Raw genomic sequence first — 23136 nt, 5'->3', positions numbered from 1 at the left:
ATTAGTCATCCTGTTCCCCTTTTTTTATTACCCTCCAGTTGAAAGTTTTTTTTTTTCACTGCTCTATATTCTTGTTGGGCACTTTGGTATACGTGCTCTTTACTGAGTCAGTCCCAGCAGGCAGTAGGAGGTGTTATTCCAAGCACTTAGCACATGTCAATAGTCTCTCATTCAGAAGTCTTCATACACTCAACACTAAGACACACTCAGACGATCACTGATGTTCTTTTAGTTTTGACCCCCGCCCCCCAGGCTTGCATTTGCACGTCCCAAGCTATAGTGCTACATGAAAGTGACATTTTTTTTTAGAAAGAGAACTGTTAAAGTTAAGCTGAAAAAATAAAAAAATAATCGGCATTAGTCATTAATAGAGGTAGGTGAGTTTGGGGTAATGAAAAAATCCATCACTGGAATGTGAAGTAGCATATGGAAGCCTATGACTTTATTTTTTCTTTCTCACACTTATGACACTTGTGACTCGCAGTCTGACTTCTCACAACTTTGTGTCGCCGAATTGTGACTTTATATATCACAGTGTGGTTTCTCATGATTTTTTCACATAAGTTGTGACTTTTTATCTTGCAGTGCAATTGTACCTTACACTTGTTACTTAATATCTTAAAATGCATTGTCTCGTGACTTTTTTTTTTTTTATGTATTTGCGACTTTTTTTCTCATAATGTAACTTTACTGTATAGTTCACAATGCAACTATTTCACACATTTGCAAATGTATATCTCATACTGTGACTTTATACCTCCCAATTATGTCTTTTTATCTTGCAGTGTGACTTCATTACTCACAATGTGCCTTCTCTTGACTTTGTTTTCCCAATGTAATTGCAACTTATCTCAGAATGCAACTTTTTTAAGAACCAAGTTGTTCATCTTATGACATGGGTGTGTGTGTGTTTGTACATCTAGATCACACCTATGATGTGGTTACGATTGGGGCCCCTGCAGCTCACTGCCAGGGCTTCAAAAATGGTGGTTTGCGGAAACTATTACAGAAATTTGAGGAGGCAAAAAAAGTGTAAGTTATGTTTGTCTCTCTAGTTTTGAAAATATGCAAGATATGAACTGAGTGTACTGTACGTGTGTGTTCGCATGTACGTGCATGTACTGCATGTGAAGGAAGAGCTATCATGTGATTTAAGTTTGAGGTAATGACATAAGTGGCATTTTAGATCTATTTTTTTATCGCCTGTCTTGTAGTTTCACTGAAGTATATTTGTTTCCTTTTTGCTGTAATATGTTTTAAAAAAAATTGTGTGAGTTCATTCAAGGATAAAACTATTTAAAAAAACCTTTAGTAACATTTAAAATCGCACTAGCGTTTTGCTAGCTTTATCATTTCATATTGAACAAAGTATTGTATTTATAGCTGTACTGTATTTTTTCCCCCCGTTAATAATGTAGAATGTATATTCTGCTTTCAAAATCATTGCTCTCATTAGTGTTTATCAGCTTCTCTGTGGCTTCTTTTGGTTGTGTGTTGGTTTGCTAGTGTTATATTAGTAGCAGTTTTCCTTTAAGAGACACTCTTAGTTTATTTTTCATACGTTTTAATTGCATTTTTGCTTTCTAATCAGCATTTATGAGGAGGAATGGTGAGTTAGTTTGAACTTACGTTTTTTTGTTTGTTTGTTTTTTGTGGCATTTATTGCATGACATCCCTGGATCAAAACTTGGTGAGCTGCAGCATTATATCCAGAGCTCATCTTATGCATTGTGGGATTGGCTTCGATGTTGCCTTAAAATTTGGAGGCAACGTAATTAGATTGCCTATGTTTTGAAACAGCCTTTGCGTCGGATGAGCACATATGATATCTACGCTGTCTCACTATGTTTTGGAACAGAACGATATTCATTATTCTGTGATTCCATCATCCCTTCTCTGTGGTCACTAAAAAAAGAGTAATAGGAGTGAGTGTGTGTGTGTGTGTGTGTGTGTGTGTGTGTGTGTGTGTGTGTGTGTTTGAATAAAAAGTCTATACTTGTCTTTTGCTGAGCACGCACATATATATATCTGTGCCTCCTGTCTAATTTTTTCTTGTCATTTAGAATCTCAGGTTGAATGTTACTTTTCTAGGCTGATGTTCTGCAATAACTGGATCTCACGTATGAATGACTGTGTTGTATTTAGTCCCCAAAACAAAAGAATATATATTATTATATATTATTTTTAGGGTCATTGAAATTTTCTTTTTTCTTCTTCTTCTTCTTCTTCTTCTTCTTCTTTTTTTGCATTATGACAATTTTCATGAAAATTAAACAATTTCACCCAAGGTTCTCATTAATTTAATTTGGAAAAATCTCATTCTCAGCATAAATTTAATTCAGTAGTGCTTTATTTAACGAGTAACGCTTTATTTTACTATTTAAAAATATATATAAACTATTTTACGATTTTAAGTTATCTCTAACAGATAATAATAATAATAATCAATTATAAAAAAAAAAAAAATGTCATTATAATTATTTTTTGTTAAGTATTTTTGCAATGACAGTATAATGGAAAAAAATAGGACATAAATTAATGGTCCCTAAACCGTGTTCCCGCGGGTCCTTAAAAAGTCTTAAATTCTTACATTTAGTTGTATCACATTAAAGGCCATAAAAAGTCTTAAATTGTACAAGTAAGTCTTAATTATGATTTCATGATGTCTTTAATTTGGGGACGGAAAGACCAGAATTGTGATATGGTTTAATGTGACAATTAAACTTCTAAATAAACATGAGCATAGCGCGTCTGGTGCTGCGCTGATTTGTGTACTGCCATTACCGGGGAAACCGTTAAATAGACACACTTTTCTTCATGCAAAATGCAGTGTCCTGCATATTACATTTCAAACAGAGGTGAAATATGACCTGGTTCTTTACAGGTTCACTCTTTCCTGAAATTAGACTGTCTATTCATTCAAGATGTATAAACACACTCCACTGTTGCTGTACCTTTGTATTGTACAGAAGCACTTAGTGAAACAGATCTGTCATCCCTGAGCACCTTGTTCTCTTTGCTCTGAAAAATCAAGATTGAGGACCTGAAGTGTTTGCTGCTTGTCATAGTCTCTGGAGCATCACTGTCTGAATGAAATGCACAATCATTAGATGTCTGTTGTTGTACACTAATGTAGTGGTGTGTGTGTGTTTTATTGCTTGTATGGTGTGTGTTTAATTAACCAAGCTCACTCTGGTCTAGCAGCAGTGTTCTGTCCAGCTCCCAGTCCATCGTCTACATCCCTCAAGATATTGTCCGTGCCAAAGAGATCATCTCCCATATCAACACGCTCAAGACTCAAGTCAGCTACTATGCTGAGCGGCTGTCTCGCTCCGCTAAAGAACGCTCCGCTAACGGCATGGAGAGAACCCTCACCATCCTAGCGGATAAGGTGGATGTCATAGTACTTTATATCCATTTGAAGATACAAAGTAGCACATTTAATTTTTCTAATTTGGACCCAGTGTGGTCTGAGGCAGACACTATAACCACTTTTTCTCTCTCTCACTTTCAGACACGACAGCTGGTGATGGTGTGTGACTGTAAACTGCTGGCGTCTGCAGTGCAGGCCTTGAATGCAGCTAGACCCGAGTACATTGCCTCTAAAAACTCACCGTCTGCTGACTCAGAGCAGGTGGTGCTGAGGAATGATCAGGACACACTGCTGGCCAAATGGAGTGGCAGGAACAGTCGTTCATCCCTCCAAGTTGATTGGCATGAGGAAGAGTGGGTAAGAAAGCGTTAGAGACCTGTTAACAGCAAATGCATTGTAACATATACATTTAAATAATAGTAGTAGTAGTAGCCCTTTTAAGCTATAAAACAATATTTACACAAGATTTTCACTATTCCCTGATGGCAGTTTGGATATATGAATCAAAATCTTTTGTAATCTGATGTAAATGTGTTCAGATCTATTGTTAATCTTTACACATCTATACTACCATTCAAAAGTTTGGAGTCAGTTAGTTTTTGAAAGAAGTCTCCTGTGCTTACCAAGCATTTATTTGCTCAAAAATACAGTAAAAGTTGTCATATTGTGAAATATAATAATTACTATTTTTAAATAACTATTTTCTATTTTAGTATATTTTTCAAATGTAATTTATTCCTGTGATGGCAAAACTGAACTTTCAGCATCATTACTCCAGTCTTCAGCTACACATGATCCTTTAGAAAACATTCCAATATGCTGATTTATCATTGTTGAAAACTGTTGTTCTGCTTAATATTTGGTGCATATCATGTTACTTTTTTTTAGTATTCTTTAATGAATATAAAAGGGCTGGGCAATAAAACAATAAATATAATTATCGCTAGAGCTATAGTTGAGTCCAAGACAAGTCCAAGACCAGGACTACCCATACGGTACAGAATTCAATACAAAGCACTGTTGTACATTTTTAAGTCTCTGCATGGTCTAGCCCCTGAGTATGTTACTGATTTAATCAGCCACTGTCAATCCAGCAGATCTCTGCGCTCAAATGATCAGTTGCTTCTTGTGGTTCCACGTTTTCTGTTGCAGCTCCTAGGCTATGGAATGACCTTCCTCTGTCTGTAAAAACTTGTCCTTCATTGGGTGTTTTTCAGAGTGCGCTTAAAATGTATTTGTTTTCTTTAGCTTTTGATAATGCTTTGTAAGTGTGTATGTTATATGTCTGTTTTTTTTTTTTTTTTTTTTTTTTATCTTTTATACTTTCTGTACAGCACTTTGGTTCCACTTGTGGTGTTGAAAGTGCTTTATAAATAAAGTTGAGTTGAGTTGAGTTGAGTTGACTAGTCGAGACCGAGTCCAAAGAGGTTCGAGTCCAAGTCAAGTCCAAGTCCAAAAGTTTGAGTCAAGACTGAGTCCATATGAGAGAAAAAAAAAGGATCCTCTTCAAGACCACATACTTAACTATTGATAATGTATGTAATTGCGAGAGACAGCATATCTCCTATTCTAAGAAAATAATTTTACATTATTATTTGTAATGATCAAAAAGCATGTGCAAAGTAACAACTCTGTAGGACAGGGGTCTCCAAACTAGATTCTGGAGGGCCAGTGCCCTGCAGAGTTTAGCTACAACTGGTCTTAACACACCTATCTGGAAGTTTCTAGTGTGTCTAGTAAGAGCTTGATTAGCTGGTTCAAGTGTGTTTTATTAGGGTTGGAGCTAAACTCTGCAGGACACTGGCCCTATAGGACCGAGTTTGGAGCTGTAGGATAAAATTATTTTTTTATGTACTTTATTTATATTTAATTTACTTTATAATGCTGCTGTTTGCTGACATCATATCTGTGGTCAAAAATGAAAATGACTGATGCCTTGGCGCAGCACGCACACACGCAAAGCACAGGATATGATGCATGCACGCGGTTAAAGCTAGAAGGTATACGTTTGGCACTACTGGGCATGCACACATAAATACAGCCTAATTTGTCACACTGTACAACATTAATTAGTATTTCATTATTGTAAAGGGTATATAGTAGACGTTAATAAAACACAATCTAACAGGTAGAAAATTAAATTAGAAACATCTAAACTTTTTAGACACAGCAAATGCACCACTGGTCATGTGACAAGAATCAACGAATCAGCTTCATTCTTTCCCATAACAAAATTGAAAACTAAGTCAAGATGGAAAACCAGCTGATCATAGCTGTACAAGGATAGCTATTTGCTAAAATGAATTTACTAGCAGAGCTACTGCAAGGGATTTTTAGTGCTGGAAATCCATTTATCCTTTGCTGAAACTTCTGCGTCTTCATGGAGAGCAGGTCATGGTTGCTTAGCAACGACAGACGCCACTGGAGCGCAAGCATAGAGCGCAGGCTACAGAGTGCTTTGGAAAAAAAGAGAACACGGCGCACCTAGCGTTTTCCACACGTTTTCAGGTGCGACATGCAAATGTGGTTTTGTTTTGAAGGAGAAAAAAAGCCTATTGCTGGCCTCGGTCGAGACCAACAAGAACATTTGGCAAGTCCAATGACCAAGTCCGAGTGCAAACACCAACGAGTCCGAGACGATAGAAAAATGTCTCGAGTCCAGTTTCGAGTACTACAGCCCTAATTATCACGATATCATTTTACTCGATAATATGGTAACAAGAGTTGGATAACTGTTCGATATGATAGTTATGCGCCAAAAGCGGAACGAAATAGCGCTACTCATTTCCGCTCAAACTGCAGCGCAGCACGAGCTCACTAGAGCAGACGTGTTTACTTGCTGATAAATCTCAGTCACGCGAGCACTAAACAGCACCATGGTATTGTGACAGAAATGTCAGATATTCATATTGAATTTTATTATATTATTAATGTAGACATTTATTAAAGGAGTAACAGAATATAATTACAGTATTTTTTTTTGTTGTTGTTATTAAGTTACTGTTTGTGCATTTATACTAAATGTTTTTAGACTACTGATTTTCATACAAGAAGGACTGGGATTGGGAAACGCTGCATTAGAACATGCAGAATCTAAGAAATACATTTTTCTATTAATATATTTATTTTTTAAGGAAAAATGACTGGAAAGTGTTCCAAATGTGAATTCAACAATGTGAAGTGTTTGTCATGTTCTGACCATAAAGAGTCATTTAAAACCATAATTAATGGTCTGGTTTCTACAACTTTCACTTAGGAGCAAAAATCTGCCTTTAAACTTATACATGGTGATAATTATCGATATTGACTGATATGAAAAATGTTATTGTGAGGATTTTTTTTTTTTTTTGCCATATCGCCCAGCCCTAAATAAAATGTTCAAAAGAACAGTATCTAAAACTGAATTTTGTGTGTGTGTGTGTGTGTGTGTGTGTGTGTTATTTTAGTTTATTTTATTTATTTATTTATTTATTTATTTATTTATTTATTTATTGTGTGTGTGTAAAAGTTTTACTGTCACATTTGATCAGTTTATCAATTTGATCAGGTTTTGGTTTGGGTTAAGGTTTCACTTGATCAGGTTTGCTCATTACTGATTTTACTGAAACCCAGATGAAGAAAATTAAAACCCAGATAAAGAAAATACTCCAAAAAATTCCTAAATTGACAGTTTTACTAAAACAATAAGCATTATTATTATTATTATTATAAAATGCATGCTTTCACGGTCTTAAACATAAAACACAGCAAATACACAACTTTTTTACATTTATCAATGTAAATAAAAGCCTAAATCTGTTCATCATATAAAGTGATTGTGTCTCTCTAGAAGAAACTGCTTTATTCAGATGGATTACTTTTACTGTGTTGTCATGAATTTTTTTAAGTGTTTGGGGAACAGAAATCTGAGTGCATTATTCTATTTAAAAATGTTTAAATGCATGTTTTTATGCCCAAAAGTTGTACTTTGTATAAACAGTTTCTTTGTTACAGGAAAAGGTGTGGGGGAATGTTGACAAAAGTCTAGAGTGTATCATCCAGCGAGTGGATAAACTGCTGCAGAGGGACCGTCTGCACAGCAGCAGCAGTGAGGACATGTTCCAGACTGACCAGCAAAGTGGCACCAGTAAGAAAGGTAATGGGAAAACAAAAGCCTTCTGGATCAACCCTGTCTGCATGGAGGAGCCTTCCTCGGTCCCTGAACCACAACAGCAGTCGCCTTCACCATCACCATCATCATCTTCATCTTCACCACCAGATCTGAACCCTGCATGCCCTGTTAATGCAGAAATGCATGCCTGTAGGTGCCTTTCACTGTCTTGGTCACACTTTCTCTCTCTCTTATAATTTTGAGAACAGCATGGAGTCTAGTAGGCAGAGTCTTCTATTTTATTTTATTTTTTGCCTTTCTGCACTCTGCTACACATTCTCTGCTTCTTGTCCCTTGTATTTGCATAGTGGTACACACACTAACATGTACATACTCATTTCTTCTTTCTATTTCTAATCATTACACTTTCAGTCTCGGTTTTTCACGAACCCTGTCACCTGTTCATCTTCAGACAGGTTTGCATGCTGCCATAGCAACAAGCATTTATATTACATTAACTTGACTGGTTGTGGCTTGAAATTCTTCTCTCATTGTTTCTAATCCACCTCATCATCTTTATTTTTTTTTATGTAGGTATCTATGGTACATCATTGTGTATGTGTCTGATTTTAAAGATTCTAGTAATGTGTGTATATTTGTTTACTTTTTGCCAAAACAAAGCAATATGAATGTATGGAAAAACTGACATCCAAGTGCATTCCACCGTTTATTTTAATAAGTGTATGTTGACTCTGTGTCACTCTGTATTGATGGAACATTCTGTTGTTTGACCCAGCATATTTGCCTACTGTGAACATGTGACTGGGTGCTCTCGTTTGATTGGCTGGCTGTTCAACAGGCTGTCTGGTGCAGGCTGTCTGTGCCAGTTAGACACTTGGCAGTGCCAGCATGCTGTGATTTACAGTTGTCTTTTACATTGTATAATGACTATGAAATCATTAGCTTGCCAGGCAACTGTGAATATTACTTACTTGCATATTTCTTGACAATCCTTTGCAACATTCCACTTTGAATTTGAGTGGAAAAGTAGTTGTTAAATCTGCTGTTTAAAGTTGCTGCTTTCTTATGTTGCGTTCAATGTCTGTGAGCTGCGTGTGCTATGCTAGTTGCACTCGCTAAGTTAACTGTTGCATGTTGCACCTCCATCCCTCTAGATGGCAGCAGCAGTAGTGGAGAGGAGAGTTACCCAGGTAAGAGCCCCTCCCCCTCCCTTAGGCTTATGCGCTTACGCTGAATAAGTGTTCACTTTTAGGTCACATCTGTTGTTGTTCATCCTTGTTAATGATGTTACTTGTAAACTTGTCATTGCTACTGTTTTCTGAACTCTTGTGTCCTTGGTTACATTTAAAGTCCCCGTGAATTGCCTTGTTACCCCCAACAAGGAAGTCGGGGCAAACGTATCAAAGGTTTTTTTTTTTAAATGGCCAATAGCGTTTAGTTTATACTAAATGTAAATCACTCTAATGGGAAGCATATTGAGTCTAGTGGTATTTTTAATTTTGGGGGGAACAGACATTCCAGTTCTAGAAATTTGATTAGAAAAAAAGTTTTTATCAGATTTTTGAGTCTGTATTCTTGAAAGAGAGGGATTGCCATTTTTATAGGCATATATCTTCTAAAAGCAATTTTTGTAAATGTTTACAATTAAACTAGTATAGAAATGATAAAATGTTAAAGGGTTAGTTCACCCAAAAATCAAAATTCAGTTCATCTATAAAACATAAATGAACATATTTTAAATGAAACCTGAGATTTTTGTCCCCCAAAACCTTAACAAGTTCATTAAAAAAAATCACAAAATGTAATTCGTATGAATAAAGCTTTTTAATCAAGTCTTCTAAAGAGACACAATCACTTTAATGTATTCTTTTGTTAAAAAATGGTTTTTGATTGTATTGATTGTTTTAATCAAATTGTTATAGGGAGGTAAAATCTCATTTTTTATTTAGACTTGACTTCACAAACTGGTTTTCACACATTGCGCAAGCTTCAGTTTACCATTTATTTGTTGAGCTTAATCTGTTCGATTCATATGGATTACTTTTACTATGTCTTTAATGAATTTGAAACTTTGATGGAATGGAATTTCAATGGAGGGACAAAAATCTTTCAGGTTTCCTTGCCGTTTCCTTGTTTTTCAAAGATAAATGAAAGTCTAATGGTTTTGGAACAATAGGAGGGTGAGTAAATGATTACAGAATTATTATTATGGGATTAATACACAGACTAAAAGAAACAAAACTTTACATTTTGATTTCATGGGGTCTTTAAAGTGAAACATGAGATTTTAAAGAAACCTGAATGTGTCATGTTTAATAAATATAATAGCCTCAGATTCTCTGTGTGTCAGGTGAGTGGAGCGAGGCCCTGTATCCCCTCTTGACGACCCTAACGGAGTGTGTGGCCATGATGAGTGACAAAGCCAAGAAGTCAATGGTTTTCTTGCTCATGCAAGACAGCGCACCCACCATCGCAATGGACCTCAACCTGCAGTTCCGCCGAGACGTGGTCTTCTGCCAGACAGTTAGTTCTTTAACGCAAACATTAGTGAACACTTCTATGACCTTAAAGGAATACGTTCACACTTAAAAATAATTTACTCGACCTCGTGTCTTTCCAAGCCTAGAAGACTTTGTTTCATCTTTAAAACACAAATGAAGATGTTTTTAATAAAACCTGAGAGATGTCTGTCACTGAATTGAAAGTCAATTCACTCAAAACTTTGATTTAAAAAGTTCATAAAGAGACCGTAAAAGAAATTGAAATGAATCGAGCAGTTAAACTCAAGTCTTCTGAAGAGAAACGGTTGCTTTATATGATGATCAGAATGATCAAAATAAACCCTTAACTTCACACATCTAAAGCATCTTCAATATCTTAATTCTTAACAAAGTCCTCCCAGTTAACAAAAAAATTCAAAGGGTTTCTTTCTTATACACATATTTAAGTTTTTCAAGAGCACATGTAATTGTTTTAATGAATGTACAGATTTTTACTGGTGTCAGTTTATGTAGTTTACAAATGTACAATTGAGAAAACTGATGAAATTGCTTGATTGAAATGGATTTCTTTTACAATGTCTTTATGAACTTTTCATAGTGTCAAAGTTTTGGACGAATGGACTTGTGTGTGGAGGGACAGAAGTCTCTCAGTTTCATTAAAAATTATCTTCATTTGTGTTTCAAAGATTCACAAAAGTTGTACAGGTTTGGAAGACCATGAGGAGTAACTGGGTTTGGAATGACTTTTTTGGGTGAACTGTTCCTCTACACCGGTTTTCTGTAATTCTCTGACATGTCTTTTTGCCTCTCTTAACTTACAGCACTAATTTGTGGCTTCATCATCAAATTGAGAAACTGTCTCCGTGACGACGGTTTCCTGAGACAGCTTTACACCATCGGTCTGCTTGCTCAGTTCGAGTGCCTATTAAGTACTTACGGTAAACACACACTTACACACATATAGTATGCACCTGGATGCACAGTGACCACTGAATCAAAGCACTTGTTATATAAACTCATTTAGTGCACCGTTCTTCTTCATTATTTCTATGTGAGTGAAGCACTCTGTTTTGAAGCACGCTGCACTGGGTCCACTGATTTTGCTTTGTTGTGTGTTTCTCAGGAGAGGAGTTAGCCATGCTAGAGGACATGAACATAGGAATAATGGACCTTCGGAATGTGACATTCAAGGTGACGCAGGCCATCTCTACCTCTTCCCCCGACATGCTGCCTGTGATCACCGGAAATCGAGACGGGTTCAATGTTCGCATCCCGCTCCCAGGAAGCATGTTTGATGCATTGCCAAGGGAGATCCAGAACGGCATGCTGCTGCGGGTACAGCCGGTGCTGTTCAACGTGGGCATCAACGAGCAGCAAACGCTCGCCGAGAAGTGAGTCCTGATTATGTAAAACACCCCTCAAGGGTGCTTGCATAACATCAACAAATAACATGACATCATAATTGTTTGTTTTATCTGATCTCTTTCTCAGTTTGGCATACATTTGTGTTCATATTGAAGAAATCTAAAGGGAATTCAAAATGTTTGTGTTGTAGGTTTGGAGACACGTCGCTTCAGGAGCTCATCAACGTGGAGAGCCTGGCACGTCTTAGCTCTTACTACCAGCAGTTCAAAGAGGTTTTACCTGACGACTGTAAGTCATCACACTTTCTCGTTTTTTTTCCCCTCTCTACATAATAAAAAATAAATTATTGATTATTGATAATTTGAATTATGCAAGTCACTCTGGTTTTAATTTTCTGTCTCTCATAGGTCTTCCCCGCTCTCGTAGTCAGACATGTCTCCCAGAGCTGTTGCGGTTCCTTGGTCAAAATGTTCATGCTAGAAAAAATAAAAATGTAGACATCTTGTGGCAGGCTGCAGAGGTAACAGTTCTCCTAATTAATGTGACACAATAAAGGGTGAAACAACTAAATTAAATTATATTCAAAGAATTTCTCAAACCCATTTAGCATTGATTTCATTTAGAACTATTCTCTTGAAAAAAAAAAAAAAAAGTAGAAAAGAAACCATCACCCATAGTTTTCATGTCCGAACTACAGTAGAATCCATGTTTGAGTGCAAAAACATCTCATTTGGCTCATCTCATTTGTACTGGCACCTCTGAAAATAGAAATATTAAATGTGTTTTTATTGGGAGGTGAAATCACAGCAATTTTCTTTATCACTTAATTATTGTACAGTTAGACAAAGAGAAAAAGCTAAATAAAACCCTGAAAAAAATAGTCAAATAAATCTTAGATATGGATAATCCAATAGAAGTCGACATTTTATGAAATCTAATTTGCATTGATGCATTTTGCTACAGCTTTGTGCACATAGGTATAATCCTTGTACAGGTATATTGGCTGATCACATTCAGTAATTTTCTATGTGTAGTTATAATTAAGCTACAGTGGATTTTGTGAAGTCCAGCTACAGTGTCTTAAGAATACGCATTGCATGTCTTTTGACACAAGTGCACAACATTGAGGTCAATTGTAGTCGAATAATTATGATTTCAGTCGGTTTATAAGACATTTTAAAAAGACAAATTATTGTTTAAGTTGAGCTGAAATCTAACTTTTAAAATGCATATAATGGACCTCATTCATGAAACATTCGTAAATATACAAGTAATTTACGCGTAAAACGGACCTTCCTGAAAACTCTTCTCTGGATTCGCAAATACTTCGTAAAGGTCAGATTTGATAGTTAAATATGTGTGTGTTAATGAATTCCAATGATTCGTAAATACATCGTGCATGCACGCTCATTCACAATTAGCATATTCCCCGCCTATGAATTACAGCTACGCAAATGACGTAGGCTATCTAGGAATGGTGTGGAATCCTCTGGACTCAATTCTCAGGTTTGGCAAGTTATATTGCATAAATGCATAAGAGACTAATGAGCTATATGCCTAACAATAAATTAATAAATTAGCGTGTTTCCACCAGAGCGTTTTTAGCCAGCTTACATAATGCCTGGTGCTTTTTCTGGAGTGAGCGTTGTTTGCTATGAAATGTTCACTGCAGTAATATGTTATGAGTATCTTATTTTGAAGAATATGATTGCATATAAAAATGCAGTAACAAGCATCTCCATTGTTGTGTTGTACAAGTATGATGGTTGGTCAATGTAGTGTTTGTCCCGCCCCTCCTCCACTGTGATTGGACGGCTGTGTAAAAAGGGACAGTGACGAGCTCTGCGTTTTACCCAAAGTTAAAGTTTTACCAAAGTTATGCACCATTTACACATGGTAGGGAGCAGGTGTAAATTTATTTCATACGTACTAACTTTTTTTAAAATACGAACATTTTCATGAATCCGAAAATTTACGTCAGAACGACTTTCCAAATAATTTACACAAAAATTAGTTCTGCTCGTGCTTCATGAATGAGGCAGTAATTGTAAAAACATTGCTTAATTCAGTGGTTTTCAACCAGAGGGGGCCTTGTAAAACTTCCAAGGGGCCCACAAAGGGAGACTTAAGTTTTTTACTTAAAAAAATCTAAATTAATTAAAATAAAAGACAAAAATGATTTATCTTTAATTTAATATATCAACACTCCCAGTTTCTGCTAAGAATAAAGTTTGAAAACAAGCTTTATTATCATAATTACAGCACAAATACCTGACTTAACCATATTAGGGACCTTCAAAAATTGTGTTGGATCATGAGGGGTCAAAAGGACTGAGAACCACTGGGTTAACATGTGCATCCTTAATAACAAATATGAAGTCAAAAAAAAATATTTTCAGCAGAGTACCAACAGAGTTTGCATTTAAGATGTTTTAAGCAGTTCTAGTTCCATTTAAAAAGACACTTGAATGCCAAACTGGAATAAGTGTGAATATGTAGTTGGCTGTAACACAATATTTGTGTCCCTTTACACTCAGATTTGTCGGCGCCTGAATGGAGTGCGTTTTACCAGCTGTAAAAGTGCCAAAGACCGCACTGCTATGTCAGTGACTTTGGAGCAGTGCCTGATCCTGCAGCACGAGCATGGCATGGCCCCACAGGTCTTCACCCAGGCCCTCGACTGCATGCGCAGGTAAGACACCTGAACAACTCCCTGCACTTCAATTCATAAGCATCGCACGCTTGGGGATGTGCCTCCCTCTTTTTCTTTTTCTCTTTTCTTCCTTTCTCTTTCTCTCTGAAGGATCCCCTCCAGTGCATCATCCCTCATTGCTTGCAGCTTCTTGGTGTTTGCAGTTACACTTTTCTGTCTTTGTTCCTCTGTGGCTTATGTGGCCTAATATATTCATTACTTTTATATTTACTCACTTGTTTGGAGTGTTTGTTCCTTTCCACTTCACCCTTCCATCTTTTGTCCCTTCTCTCCATGCTCTACAAGAGGCATAAGCACAATAAATCGCTCCTGTAGAGTGTGAGAAAGTGCTGAAACTGTGAATCTGCTCATTTCTTTGGCTGTCTGCTTGCCAGATGTTCTGTGCTTATAAATAAGAGTATGAAATTGCGGTTTTGCCCCATAATTCTATCCTCTTGTCTAAGCAGTTTTTAGTTTGTCTCAGTTTCATCTGTTTCTTCATGTAATCACAGAAAGATTCGATGATAGTGAGATCAGATCTCCATGTGGAGCACCGGCTGTTGTCAGACTGCTCGCGCATTCAAAAATCTCACTAGATTATTTTTAAAATTAATGGCAAAATGAATATTTGGAAATGTAAACTGATATTTTCTATTGACACACTACAGCAAAAGATATAAATAACTGGCTTAAAACCCTTTTTTGGGGTGAAAATACTAATGTGCCTAAGACTTTTGCACAGTACTGTGTGTGTATATATATATGAAAGCTGAATAAATAATCTTTCAATTGATGTATGGTTTGTTAGGATAGGACAATATTTGGCCGAGATTCAACTATTTGAATATCTGAAATCTGAGGGTGTAAAAAAATCGAAATATTGAGAAAATCGCCTTTAAAATTGTCCAAATTAAGTCCTTAGCAATGCATATTACTAATGATAATATATTTTTGATACATTTATGATTAGAAATTTACAAAATATCTTAATGGAACACAATCTTTACTTTACTGATTTTTGGCATAAAATAAAAATCTATAATTTTGACCCATATAATGTATTTTTGGCTGTTGTTACAAATTTACCTGTGCTACTCATGACTGGTTTTGTGGTCCAGTGTCATATATATATATACATATGTGTATATATATATATATATATATACATATATATATATATATATATATATATATATATATATATATATATATATATATTTTGAAACTGACATGTTTTTTTTGAAACTGAATACTATATATATATATATATATATATATATATATATATATATATGGTATATGTGTATATATATATATATATATATGTGTATCTATATATATATATATATATATATATATATATATATATATATATATATATATATATATATATATATATATATATATATATATATATATATATATATATATAAAATAGTTAGTAAGGTAGTTGTTAAGTTTAGGTACGGAGTGGATTAATGGATCTAAAATACGTTAATTCAGAATAAGGCATTAATATGTGCTTTATAAGTACGAATAAACAGCCAATATGCTAGTAATATGCTTGCTAATAAGAAACTAATTAATTGCGAGAATTGGTCCTTAAAATAAAGTGTTACCGAATAAATGCTGTAAAAACTGTTCTTCATTGTTAGTTCATAATATCAAATTCATTAACCAAGGTTAATAAATTAGATGTTAAGGTAAAGTATTGCCCACAATGCACTGTGCATGATCTGCCACTGCGCTGTGCTGCTGTCCCCTGTGTGTTTGTGTGTGAGATTGAGTGACTGCAAATAAATAATCTCAATGAAAGATTATCACCTTCCTCCAAGCCTGGATACAAAACAGATGGATCTCCTACTAGACAAAGAGATACTGTACGCAAGATTGTTTTTATGTTTGCAGTTGGTTTGTTATGATGGCTCTGTTGGCCTGTTGCATGCTGAGAGGACGCAGCACGCTTGACTTGCATGGCCCAGTGCTGACAGCAGCAGCAGTCCTACGTACGCCCCCTTCTGTCCAACATGGAGAAGCCATCTCTCTAACTTTACTTTAAATGGCAAAGATGCAGAACATCACTCTTAATTTTCTCTTTCTTTATTCTCTCTCCTTCCCTTCTCTGTGTCTGTATTTCTTTTCCTAATCCACATTGTCTGTTTTCTGTCTTGGATTTACATCCATGTCTGACGGATGGATTCGACTCAACACTTTTTCATCATGTCTGCAATTAATTTTACATTTCATTTTTACTGTAATGTTGGAACCACAATGGTCACTTCACCACATCCTGTGCATGTCGCCCCATTCTGTCTGTCCTCTCTGGACCCTGCCACCACTCCCTCGTCACTGTCCCTCCATCCCTGCCCCTCTCTGCAGCATTGGGACCAGGGAGGGGGTAACTCAGAAGAACCTGAGCGGCTTATTGCCCATACGTGACTTCAGGCTGGACCCCAGTCTGCTCTACTCTCTGCCCCTTCTGGCCCTGAGCCCAAACCTGCTCATCGTTTGGGTGTTCCTCAGCATAGCCTACCTGCTGGCCAAACTCCGCTGCAGCTGAGCCCTGAGACCCCCTTTTTCCATTTTGCTTTCTCTCTCTCCCTCGCTTTGGCTGTCTCAGCACTTCCTTTCTCTGTTTTTCCTTTTCTTCCTCCTCTGGGTGAGGAGCTGTGTGCAAACAATGCTGAATTCTTTCTGGTTGATTCAGCTCTTCTCTCTAACAGCCAATCTAAAGGTCTTGGTGTTAATTTCTGCCTTACCCCTCTCTCTCTCTCTCTCTCTCTCTCTCTCTCTCTCTCTCTCTCTCTCTCTCTCTCTCTCTCTCTCTCTCTCTCTCTCTCTCTCCTTAAGTAATCATGCATGAGAAAAGTTTGTACAATAATTTGTGACATATTACAAATATTCTGATTATTTTAGAGGGTATGTTGAAAATAGATATTCATATATATTTAAGACATTGATTTATTTATTCAATACTAATTATTCTTATAATATTGAACTGTTTTATTTGTGTTATTATAACAAACTATTTTTAGGCACATGCACATAGTGTGCTAGCGGTCGATTCAGTATGTATATAATAGTGCATTATTGCCTGCACACTTTTTCAGCTGTTTGTTCCGGAAGTATTTTTTCCATAGGGAATTTTTTTTTTTTTTTTAAGTGTTTGTTAAAATGTTATAAGCCATGTACCAAGCCAAACCGCCTAAAGGTGAATCACAACATCATAAACATAACATCTGAAAAATATGTATTCTGAAATTGGACAAGAGACAAAGGTACAAAACTGTGTACTTAACAGCTTTAGTGAGGAAAAGAACTACAATCCCATTAAACACTGCAAATGACTATTAAATTAAAAACTAAATTGCTTGCCGCCAATTTCTGATTGGTGGAATTTTCTGTACAGAATCATGGGCATTATAGTTTTTACGATGAATTCAGCTGCTTGTTTTTTGTTTGTTTGGTTTTTTGTCATGTGAACAGATGGCTTCTGCAAAAATTATATACCATTCGATCTTGAAACTCACAGTACTTCTGTCTTTAAAGGTTTAGAAGTCATGGTTAAAAATTAAATTTCCCTATGGAGAAAATGAAAGGTTTTTACTTCCAGAACCTGACTGTTGCACTCTATAATAAGATATTGTTATTCTGTAACAGTATCATGTAATTTTCTAGTGATTTTTCTGGGATATTTTGTTGCGTCTTCCATGTGTTTCTATCTAAATGCAAAGCTGAGGCCTGGCCAAAGCTAATCTCAAATATCATCGCACTTGCTTTAAAAATGTATTGCACTTTAGGATGTTAAGTGTGTTCATGTCTTCCCATGTTTAGCTGGAAGAACACATGTTGCTCTTTTACCAAGATTGGTCTGCACTAACCTGTTTGCAGCCTTTCTAGTGACACAATTAAATTTGGCCAAAAAAGATTGTTTTTCAGTCAGGGAAATCGAAATATGCACTTGAGAATTACTTTTCATTAAGATTTTGTTTCATGTCTATAAAGATGTTTTCACTGTCAGCTGACAGGAGGTACTTGGCAATAGGTTTAATGGTTATTTTGTGTAAAGAAATGTTCCGGGTTCAGCACAAGATCCGTTGACCACATCTGAGGCATACAACAAGATCATTTCAATTTGTCTCTCAATTTTTAAAAACAAACAACCTTATTTACATTAATGCACTAACAGTGAAAGTCTATGGAGTAAATTGTACAATTTTGAAAATACAACCATGTACAGCTTTCATTGTAAGTGCATTACTGCAGATTTGTCTCTTTAACGATGTGCTAGATTGCATCGTTTGAATTTTTGGTTGTGTCAAATCTGGAACAGTCTTTTAAGATGTATCTGGTTAGATACCAAGAGTATCCACATGTTGCTTTAAGTAAAGGCACTTATGCATTAATGATGAACAGAATGTATGTTCTTTTACCAAAACAAATCACTTTGTTTCCTAACCATTGCATACAGGCTGCAAATCATCAGGCTTCTTCCCTTCTTTATATGTAGAAATATATTTTATATGTAAATGTTTACCATAATGATTGGAAATGAGATCATTTTACAGGACTCTGTTTAATTGTGCTTCCCTTTGTGCCAAATTAGAAATGGCCTCTCTGTGCTTTGTAAAATTTTGTCTGACCACATGCCACGGCCAGTATATCTGCTGTTTACAAGTTAGCACTGCTTGATCTTACATGCTCTAAAATGCTGCCCAACACAAGAAAATTATGTATAAAAAAAATAACCCTCACCAGGCTACAGAAAAGTTTGCATTTCAACTGACCCACTAAAGAAACAAAATCTCTCCATTCATTCATTTATAATGTTGTTGCAACTCTGAGAGTCTGTTTTTGCTAAGTTTGCTTTAAAATGTCAGAGATGTCGCCAAGACTTTGTCCTGTATGTTTTAAATCATGTTGGATAATGTTTCTAGCTGTTTTCTGAGATTACATCTTATAGAGTAAGTTGGAGAAAGGTTTTGGTGACTTGTAACTTAGAGTGTAGTTTCAGTTTAGCTGAATGTCATTGGTAGGTTTAAACAAATAGAATTAAAAGACTGATCTCAGTTTAAGTTTGATCATTTAAAATTTTGAGCCTTGGTTTTAGGTAAAGCTGCATTATGACTAAAATTCAAATATTATTATGATTATTTCCCATGATATTGTAATCTCAGTTATGAATTTCATTTGATAAAATTTATTTAAAAACAGAAATACAGGTTATTACAAAAAGAAAAGAAAAATGTGACTGATTCACACAACGTACATGTTTGTGATTGGTTACAATGTTCAATCGAGAGAAAAAAAAAAGTTCTAAAACGGAAAGTTGTACTAGATGCTTTTCTTGATTTATTTGTGAATAAACTAAAGTTTTTGGATTAATTATGCAGCCCTAGTTTTAGGGAGAAGTTCTAGGTTTTAATCAATGGACTATGTTGGTGAATGTTTTGAGAAATAAATAAGTATCTTGGATTAGGGCATAGTTTTGTGGACTGGTTAGGTTTGCTCTTTTGTTTTTATTGAACTTTCATGCTCAGAGAATCCTATTTTAGGAAGGTAATATACAATATGGAGTTCTGTTTTTATGCTTACAGCATTCATAAATGCAAAAATGAGAATTCTGTAATCATTTATGCACCTTTGTGTGTTTCTTACTGCAGTGGAATTTAAAAGATATTTAGCAGAGTCTCCAAGCTACTCTTTTCCATACAGTTTTTTTTTTTCCATGCAGACTTTTCAGCATGAACTTTCTTTAGATTTTCTCCTTTTGTGTTTCATGACAGAAAGAAAGTCAGTCATATGGGTTTGGAATGACATGAGGAGGACAGATTGCAGTGTTTCATTTCTAACTGATCAGTTTGGTAAACAAAGGCCTACACCTGTAAATCGTACCAAACTGACATCTTTTACATTTACAATAACAATAGTCAAATCTCTAAATAAGTTTAATCGAATTACCTGATTGTTGTTATTTGTATATTACTAAGATATTTATGGGCAAGCACATTTTTGAAAGTGTATCTTTATATGTAATAAATAAATAAATAAATAAATAAATAAACATTTTAAGCAAGTATGTAAAACAGAATTTTTGGATTCCCAACAAGATGGACATGCAATAGCTGGCCTATAATTATTTACCATAGATAACTGTTTACTATACCCTAATAAACAATCAATGTACCCAACTGATCTTAATGATTTATTTTCATTTCTGTCAGATTTGATCTGAGCATTAACTGCCTGTGTGCTACCATTTTAGTGACTTTAGTGAACTTTTAGTGACCCACTTTTCTTATGCCCAGAGGGATGTTGCATTAGCATTTTCAACTTATGTTAACTGTATTGTGATGTGGTTTGTTTGTTTATTCATCCTTTTTTTAATGTTGATGATTGCTTTCTCCACCCTCATTCTGTGTTCACCCATAATACTCATGCTCATAATACTGCTGAAATGTCTGCTGCCATCTTTTGTGGCTGTGCTAATTTTTGCTCATGATTTTTCTAAACATGGCTTCATGTTCTGTTTGTTTTCTGCTTGTTTTCACACACTCAAACCCGCCCCTTCCTCCTGCCAGTGAGGGCTGCCGCCGTGAGAATACCATGAAGAACATTGGATGTCGCAAGTATGCCTTTAACTGTCTGCAGCTGAAGGCTTTTCCTAAACATTACAGACCTCCCGATGGCACTTTTGGAAAAGTGGATACTTGATGACTCTTGTTTAGCTATAAGACAGTTTGGTCATTAATTATGATGTTACACAAGTCCTGCACATTCTTCTCTTCTTCAAACTAAGCTACAGTAAATCTGCTTAACACATAGGTTATTTCAGTTTTCACAGATAGTTATTGCACATTTGCATTTCAAGCGTGAGTTTGAAGTGAAAATGTTGACTGCATTGATTTGTATTAGTAGTTGCAGACTGATCAGTTCTTTTGTAAGCTCAATATCACCACAAACATACATACATGCTCTATATAATGCACAGTGAGTCATTTTGGCTAGATATTTCGAAATCTTGGCCCTTTATAATGCATAGTGGAGAGTTCAGACATTTATGCTGTATTTCATATTGTATTCTTGACTATCAATAGCAAACTGTAGTTTAAGCAACACCTACTGCAGCATAACAGTATTCAGTGTCATGGCTTTGAATTGTCACATGACTCTTCTTGCCTTGTTTATCCCTCTCATGTGGTGTTTGTACATTGACGCTCCACCATTTTCAAGTTTAATTTTCTATCCTCCCATAGACCAGCAGAAGAACTGTTGAGAAATAAACCAGGCATTTTTTAGGCTAGCATTGTGTTTTATTAATTTTTTTTAAACCTCATACATTCAGATTGATCATGCATGTGTTCATCCTCTCAGTTGCTTTAACTTTGAGGTTGTCTTTCATGAATACAATGCCCTCTTCAAGTAAAAAGAATGAACTTCTGGCACGTTTCTTCTGTGGTGAGTAGAAAATGTTAAAGGCGATGTGAGATCAGTGTATCACTGTGTTCAGCTTCCAGCAACGACTCATAGATGATGCTGTTGTTTTGTGCTGTACTTGCTTTAACAAGAGGTACATTCATAAATGGAATATAGGTACATTGAGAGAGTACAGAATAGTACTAGGCACTTGTGAAATTGACTTTGCAAATGTGAATCTGTTACAGTTGTGCAAAAAAAATTTTTTTGAAGTTATTTTGCCGTGCATATCACTGTTGTAATTTCTCATTTTTGACAGTGATGTTGTTTTAATTATTGTATGTTTATACAATGTTATTTAGGAGAGATATGCTCACAGATTTTTGGATTGATCTTGATTTGTATTTATTTCTTTTTATGGTAATAACCTTATATCTTTTATGATGCCCTCTTAGATATATTATGTCTGTCTAGAACAGAATTCTGCTGTATTAAAATGCTGTCATCAATATCTGATGCCATTAAAGAGAGAATATAAGACCATTGACATCTCTTGTGTACTTTTTATCATGATAAAGCATCTGTCTCTGTGCATGTTGGTTAAATATCTACTAATACAAGTAAATAGAAGTAATAAACATACATTCAATCAAATGTCACTCCTGTTACCTGTACAAAATACTCCTGCCTCTGATAAGTGTTTCAAGGGAAGATGAAGTGGCATCATCAATATGTAGATGAAAAATAAAAGTATATAATGAAAGTTACAATTTACACAGCTTTCCTGCAATAATATGTTAGAGAGACTTACTGCATAATGAAAAGGTAAAATAATTTCCTTTCCGTGATATAAAACAGCATACACTGCCTGAAGTCGGTCAGCTTAGCAATAATTAGCCAAATTTTTAAGCCAAATTTTAAGCGAAATATAAATATTCAAATATATTTTAACCACATTTGTTTGTTGTTTCTTTAGGAATTTTACTATAACTAATTTTGAATGTTTAATATTCTGTAATATAAATTCTTTATTATTATTATTCTAGAGATACAGTATGGTTGCTTAACTTTTAAAACTTCAATTGTGGCTCAATGTCAGGACAAAAACTTGACACGTTCTCACAGTTAGAGGGCCACAACTTTTAATCGTAAGGACTCGACACCTTGGGTCACTTGATCATAAATGCAAAATACTTCCTTAAAGTGACCTTTGTTAAGGGCCTTCACAAAGCATGCAGCATTGTACCTGTGACATAACAGTTTGATATCTCCAAAAAATAGCATCATTCAAAACTTTATTTTTATAAGCCAATATTTACTATGGATAGAGCCCTTATGACCTCATCAGGTGACAAGCTTGCATTTCAGAATTTCCCTATTCACTATTCATTGCAATGTATGGAACATAAGTCAATTATAATGTATGGAACATAAGGAATATTATAATATGTGTGGAATATTATGTATGGAACAGAAGTCTATCGATTCCACATGCATAACATTTTAGAAATTTGTATTGCATGTAAATGTAATTGGTTGTAATCTAAATCTAATACACTGTTGTTCACCAAAAATGAATTGCTTTACAGTAACAAAATGTTTTTTGATTTGTTTCATCAAATTGTTTTGGGATCTTTTGTTACATTATCCTGGCATTGAAAAAAAAAGAGCAATGTTA

The 23136-nt window shown here is 35.3% G+C and overlaps 1 protein-coding gene across 7 annotated transcripts in view; it reads left to right on the top strand.

Annotated features, from left to right (window-relative positions):
* LOC109057119 (inositol polyphosphate-4-phosphatase type I A-like) overlaps positions 1-22001 on the top strand; it is a 46270-nt gene extending 24269 nt beyond the window's left edge. For 2 of the 7 annotated variants that reach the window (XM_042757976.1, XM_042757977.1), the window contains exons 12-24: positions 924-1032; positions 1592-1609; positions 3205-3391; positions 3515-3730; positions 7367-7673; positions 8639-8674; positions 9835-10007; positions 10800-10923; positions 11109-11376; positions 11541-11638; positions 11758-11870; positions 13888-14042; positions 16422-16868. In XM_042757976.1, the coding sequence (XP_042613910.1) occupies positions 924-1032; positions 1592-1609; positions 3205-3391; positions 3515-3730; positions 7367-7673; positions 8639-8674; positions 9835-10007; positions 10800-10923; positions 11109-11376; positions 11541-11638; positions 11758-11870; positions 13888-14042; positions 16422-16602 (1985 nt within the window). In that variant the 3' untranslated portion in view covers positions 16603-16868. Of the gene's footprint in view, positions 1-923; positions 1033-1591; positions 1610-3204; positions 3392-3514; positions 3731-7366; positions 7674-8638; positions 8675-9834; positions 10008-10799; positions 10924-11108; positions 11377-11540; positions 11639-11757; positions 11871-13887; positions 14043-16421; positions 16869-20623 lie in introns of those variants that run through there. The other 5 variants (XM_042757979.1, XM_042757980.1, XM_042757983.1 and 2 more) reach the window with 5 other exon arrangements.
* Positions 22002-23136: the final 1135 nt, after the last annotated feature.

The sequence above is a fragment of the Cyprinus carpio genome, chromosome A6 (assembly GCF_018340385.1).
Source record: "Cyprinus carpio isolate SPL01 chromosome A6, ASM1834038v1, whole genome shotgun sequence".
NCBI classification, from domain to species: Eukaryota; Metazoa; Chordata; class Actinopteri; order Cypriniformes; family Cyprinidae; genus Cyprinus; species Cyprinus carpio.
This window is presented reverse-complemented; position numbering and strand designations above follow the sequence as displayed.